The sequence below is a fragment of the Sorghum bicolor genome, chromosome 8 (assembly GCF_000003195.3).
Source record: "Sorghum bicolor cultivar BTx623 chromosome 8, Sorghum_bicolor_NCBIv3, whole genome shotgun sequence".
NCBI classification, from domain to species: domain Eukaryota; kingdom Viridiplantae; phylum Streptophyta; class Magnoliopsida; order Poales; family Poaceae; genus Sorghum; species Sorghum bicolor.
This window is the reverse complement of record NC_012877.2, coordinates 47,600,075-47,606,809: the sequence shown is the minus strand read 5'-3', so window position 1 is coordinate 47,606,809 and position 6,735 is coordinate 47,600,075. Positions and strand designations below refer to the sequence as shown.

Below are 6,735 nucleotides of genomic sequence, written 5' to 3'. Positions count from 1 at the left end.
TCTATTCCTGGTTATCTTTTTCATGGTAAAATTATAAATAATGATGTCTGGTTTAATCCTGGTGAAATGCTACAATGGTGTTATATCTATGCGCTTGCGAATATCTTATTCTATATTCATTCTATGAGAGCATTGCATATTTACTACCACCAATGCATTTCTAGTGTCATGCTTGGGATGAAAACCTAGCCACTAAGGATTAGATCTCATTCTATTCGTAGTAGTGATTCTAAGAAATGCCAGCAGAGACTTGATCAAGAACACCATTGTAGCTTCAAACAATGTGTTAACACCTAATAATATTGTAAAGTAATCTACTCTACTCCTAACATGAACTAATTAGAGCATCACATACTAACAATCATCTTGATCAAACCATAAAATAGCCTAAGATTTCAAGCTAGGTGGTGTTATTTAGACACCAACCTAGCTTCTTGGATGATGGATTCCCCACAAAGAGCTTGGAAGCCTTGCACCAAGTCCCCACTGAAATTGCTCTCTACAATGGAGGAAGAACAAGAATAAGAATCAAGCAATGTAGCCATCAAAACAAAGGTTATTAAGCAAGAAAATCAAAGGAATGGATGGTTGTGACTAACCTTAAAGCAAAAGAATCAAGCCATTCTTCAAAATTCAAGTTTTAGCTCATGGATTTCAGCAGCCGCAACAATGGAGAAAATAACCCGTGCACGCTCATTTGTTCTCTGAAATAGAGTGAGGAGGAAGGAGAGGATGGTACAAACCTTTTTGTGGTGTCAGGAAATCATGGCCGGACCAAACCAAGAGCCGGTAGTGTTGAGCCACATCACTGCCGGCTCAAGCCACACGCCAGCAGTGATGTGAAGCCAAGACATCACTACCGGCTCGAGACACGACCCGACAATGATATGCATCAACACTGCCGGTGCCTGTGCTCCTTGACGCAAGTCTTGTCTGTCAGTTAGTGGCACCGGTAGTGAAGACACATCACTACCGGTTTTGCTATTTCCAGCCGTGATGAGGTAGGCAGTGATGCAACAATCTATTGTAGTGGGGAGCATGTAGTATAAGCAAAGTTGCCGTGAAAACTACGCCACCGCGACGTCCCCTCCCTTATGGTAGGCCAGAAGCGGTTCTACTACAAGGATGGCAGGATTAGTCAATGAAACAATTACTTAATTACCCTTTACTACAGGAATTTAGCCCGTGAAATATTATATGTACACATCAGACGGTCAGAATACATTATATGTATGCAACTGACGGTCACAATACACTGCAATTAGGTAACTAGTAAAAGTCATAGGTGGAGGAAATTGATTCGTATAATTTGACCTCGATATACAGTGATGACCAACATTATTAGAACTAAGATGCGTCAGAGTGTGTGTGCCATTAATGACGGGTTATAGAGATAATTGCTATTAAATGACTCCAATCGTTTGGCTTCGTTATTTTATGACTTCTAACGTTGTCTTCGTTAAAATATGACTCCAAACATGTGGACTTCATAATACATATGATTTTGATTCTTTTAATCCATTTTGTCATCTAAATACATGTATTTGTTTGTAAAATGACTCTTTTGCCCTTCAGTCTTTTAAAAAACCGTCGCTGTTGCCTGATCCGCTGCCCGCTGCTGGCCGTGGCCTCCAAGGCTTGGCTGCTGGCCGTGGCCTTGGCTTGGCTGCAGTGGCGGAGCCAGAATTGTAAACTTGGGTATTCCTACTTCCACAAAGTTAATCTATAGGTTGAAAATATAGTCAATTGTACTGCAAGTTAGTAACTTTAAATTAATATTTGTTTTCTAGAATATAGACTTCTAATTGAAATGCTAGTTTTTTACATGTTTTGAGCTCAAATGTGCCAAATACTATATATTATAGCATTATACATTTATATATATTAGTATATACTTATATTTACATAAAAGTGTACCAAAATAGTTGGGTATTCCCGAGAATACTGGGGAATACCCCTAGATCTGCCACTGCTTGGCTGCTGGCCGTGGCCATGGCTGGCAGCTGGCTGGCTGTAGCCATGGCTGATTAGGATTTGCTGGTTGTCATATACAGCTAATAATAAATTAATTCATACACAATTACAAGTAATATATAACAACAAGAATTTAACACAAACGAGTTCATTCATAAAACCATGTTTTGTAGCATAAACAAGTTCATCTCAGAAGGCTATAATGTAGTTCCAAAAGAGATTAAAGTCATATAAAATAAATCATGAGTTTACAACTAATAAAATAATTCATCATCCAATATTTAGCTTCCTCTTTGGAGTCATCTTTTTTGTTGGCACCGTGGTAGGCATCCTAATGGGGCTAGTGTTCTCAGTTTGTGAAGATGTGCTCTCTCCTAATAACATCGCTAACTTGCTGCACATAAATACAATCGACAATTAGATGCATAGAACAATTAGTGTACAACAAATATGTTAATATTCTTACCTTCTTGTGACCCTTCCTGGACTATCCTGTAGGATTTCTTCTCTAGTCGGCCTCCGTGGAGTGCTAGGTTATGGAGGTGCTTTTGTAACATTCTGCCTTGGTAGCCTACGCTTCCTATAAGTGATTAAATAAATTAATATTGACATTTTTATTCATGTTTCTTGATGAAGAAAATTAGTCTTACCTCTTTTTTGCGGTCCCATTGAGTGGGCACTTGGCACTAGCTTGCCTATGACCTTTTTCTCCACATTTTTTGCAAGTCATAGGGCCCCTGATCATCTTCTTACCCTTTGCATTTGTTGGAGCATTATCATTGCACATCCCGCTGCTCCATCACCCTCATTGGTAAATTTACTATCTTTGGAACCTTTCTTCTTGTGTCCACCTTCCATCCATCCCTTCATTCTTAGTTTTCTCATTCTTCCAGCAGATAATTTTGCAAGAGGTGCACCAACTAAAAATGGTAAGTCCACTTGTGGCCATTGTGTTTTATCTGTCATCGGCTCAATCTCTCTTCCATAAGCAGCCCTAAATCTATTCACCGAGTAGTAGTCATGCACAAATTGTTCTATGTCAATTCCTCTTTGGCGGGTTATATATGCCAACACATGCTGACATGGCTTACCAGTGTGTTGCCATTCAAGACAAGTACATGTCCTCTGGTGTAACTTGATAATATGCCTCACAGAAATGCTGCTATGGTCCCACACCTCTGCACTCCAATTAGAACATGGTACGATTTGTAAGTGACCCAAACCTCTAGTGTTTGCTCTTAGTTGAACCATAACAGCTGGGAGTATCCTGCCTTCAGGTAGCCTGTATGCAATGATTCTTCTTTTATTCCACAATACCATGATCATTTCTCTGATCTTATCAGCAAGGTCAGCAACAGGTAAGTCCTTATGATCTCTGATCCAGTTATTAAATGTCTCAGCAATATTACTAGTTATGTAGTCACACTTAATTTCTGGATTGAAACCACACCTATACCATAAGAACTTATGATTAGAACGTAACCATTGCACTGCTTGTGGGGATTCACTTACCATTTTTGCTAAATTATCATAGAAGATCTCCTCTGTGTAAGCCCTTGCAGCAGGATATATCTGGCCAAAGCCTCTAAATCTCTTCTGGAAGTTTTTAACAAGGTGATAGAAGCATTCTCTTTGCTCTGCATTTGGGAATACACTCCCCACTGCTTTCTCCAAGCCCTTGCAAGCATCAGAACAAATAGCTAGAAGTGGAGGATCACCTATAGCTTTCTTTAATTGTTCCATGAACCAAGTCCAGTTGTCTGTTGTTTCAGAAGCTATGAAGCCATAAGCAACTGGATACATCCAATTGTGACCATCAACTCCAACAGCTGCAGCCAAATGACCATTCCACCTTCCATTAAGTGTTGTTGCATCTATGCTCAAATGAGGCCTACAACCTTCCAAGAAACCATCAATGCACAGTTTAAGAGCACAGAAAAATCGGTGGAAATATACCTGACCATCCACCTCAAGCACATCAATCTCAACAACACTTCCAGGGCTCCGCTTCATCACCTCGGCCTTCCAATTAAACAACAACTCAAAGCTATCTGACCATTTGCCATAAACCACATCAAGAGCTTTTTCTTTACCCCGCCATACAGTGTCATATGCAATGTCACACTTGTGATCTATGTCCAACCTCTTTTTTAAATCCGTAGCGCGAATATTTGGTTCCACTCTAAGGATCGGGATAGCTTTGCTAGCTACCCACTTGCAACTTGGAGTTGTAGTTCTCATCCTCATGCTAGACACACATTCATGTTTATCAACTAAAACAGTTACCTGCAAAAAAAATTGATATTAATTTACATAGCAAGATGAATGAATGAATGAATGAATGAATGAATGAATGAATGAAATAATAAAAACATTATTCACCTCCACAGTTGCGCTGCCTTCCAGTTTTTTGCCATTTATCCTCCAAGGGCAAGGATTGTTGTCATCACCAGACTTGCAATAAGCCTTATATATCTTCTTACCTGACTTCTCCACTCCTAAATGGAACTCTTTATTGATGGCAAATTGTCGAACTGCCAGCTTAAACTCCTCCATTGTAGGGTACATTGTCCCTACCTCCAGTGATGGGTTGTTCTTATCATATGTGATGACCATCTCACCCGGTACATCATCATTAGTAGGAATGGCAGCACCATCAATATCTTGCCCAAGCTCACTACCATTCTCTTGTTCATCCATTCGGCGATCAAAGCCTTGTCTAGGTAAATTTGATGTGCCCTCATCTGTCAAGCCTAAAAGCTCACACATTTGACTCTCGCTCATTATTTCAATTCGACCTTCATCATCATGTGTCTCTATGATTTGTAATATTGACCAATCAACTTTTTCTGTATTTTCCGGTTCATGAACTGGAGACCTATAAAAGAGCGTAATCTACTTTAACTACAATCTACTACTGTACTAGTAAAAAAACAGCAAGGATTATGGTTGTACTATTAAAAAAACAGCAACTAATATGACTATTAAAAAACAGCAATATTATGCTATTAAAAAAACAGCAACTACTATGGGTATTAAAAAACAGCAACTATTATTGCTATTAAAAAAACAACAACTAATATGTCTATTAAAAAACAGCAATATTATGCTATTAAAAAAACAGCAACTACTATGGCTATTAAAAAACAGCAACTAATATGGCTATTAAAAAACAGCAACTAATATGTCTATTAAAAAAACAGCAACTATTATTGCTATTAAAAAACAGCAACTAATATGGCTATTAAGAAAACAACAACTATTATGCTATTAAAAAAACAACAACTACTATGGCTATTAAAAACAACAACTAATATGGCTATTAAGGCTAGATCACATTGGAAGATTGTACTCTATTATGGCTAATAAAAAAACAGCAATTAATATGACTATTAAAAAAACATGGTCGAGAGAAAAAGTTAGATTATCACATCACACATTTTGCTGGAAGTAATGCAAGATTTTATGGAGACAATTGGCTTTGGAGCTTTATATTCTTAGCAACTAATATGGCTATAAAAAACAGCAACTAATATAACAACAACATTACCTTTGCACATCAAGCACAGGAAGATTATACTCTATAGCCGGATGAGGAACAGTCGGCAGCAATGACCTCGCTAGGGCTACAACATCGACGGTCGCCTCCTCAGCCGGTTGTGGCAGCCCATCGACGACCCTGGCCTGGGCGTCCAGGCCACCACCGGACGTCGCTATGCATCCTGTAGCCATGGCCAGGCCACCAGCGGGCGCCGCTAGGCCTCTTGGAGTCGCTGTCAGCCCACCCGCGGCCTCGCCCAGGCCACCAGTGGCCGCCGCCTGGTCTAGGGCTAGGGCTAGGGCACCCGACGCCTCTAGTTCACTTCCCTCGGCGTCCATGGTGATTGGTCCTACGTTAGTATCTTCAGGGGGCGGCTCTCCTCCATCCATGGTTGGTGGCTGCATAGGGACGGGAGGAGGGGAGATGGGTGGGGAGAGACGACGAAGCGTCGGCGCGTTCAGAGTTACGATAGAAAACGTCGGGAGATGAATCGATGGGTATCAGAATACCAGAAGGGCAATATGGTCATTAATAGAAAATACATATATTTGGAACTTTAAAAATAGATTAAAAGAATCAAAATCATATATATTATGAAGTTCATATGTTTGGAGTCATATTTTAGCGAGGACAATGTTAGGAGTCATAAAATAACGAAGCCACACGATTGGAGTCATATAATAGCAATTATCTCCAAGTTATAATATGTTATGTTAATAACGACAAAAGTGGGCAATGGCCAGCTGACCGTGAGTGGTTGGTGAAAGCTTAGAGCAAGTATTATAATGGGCAGTAAGTTAGCTAAATGCTGAGATGGAGAAGAGAAGGAAAAAGAGTGAAAAGAAGTAGGTTGTAAGCTTACAGTCAACTTAGGCACGAGAAATAAGAAACTTTGTGAGAGAGATAAGTAGACCATGTATTAATAGTGAATAGCTAACTATAGTATTGGTGGGTTGGAAGAAGGCTATAAGAAACCTTACCGCTAGCAAGTGAGTTGTATTATTAAACTTGCTTTTAGTACCGTTGCGAGTAAAAGTAACACGAGAAACACAGATTGAATGTAATGAACTCGGTTATTATTCTTTATTCATTAGTCGGTATCTATATAAGTTGTAGAGAAAGAGGAACTCCATGCGAAAGAAAGCACGACCCCACGATCAAAGTCGTGGGGATGTCCTGTTGAGGAACCGGTCTTCGCGAAGAGGATCTCTCCATGTTTG

The 6,735-nt window shown here is 39.7% G+C and overlaps 1 protein-coding gene across 1 annotated transcript; it reads right to left on the bottom strand.

Moving 5' to 3' along the window:
• Positions 2,324 to 5,904, bottom strand: LOC110437586. Its single transcript, XM_021466061.1, has 4 exons — positions 5,525 to 5,904; positions 4,357 to 4,852; positions 3,487 to 4,260; positions 2,324 to 2,368 (listed from the first exon to the last, which is right to left on the bottom strand). Exons 1-4 carry the CDS (start codon positions 5,902 to 5,904, stop codon positions 2,324 to 2,326), a joined length of 1,695 nt encoding a protein of 564 aa, XP_021321736.1.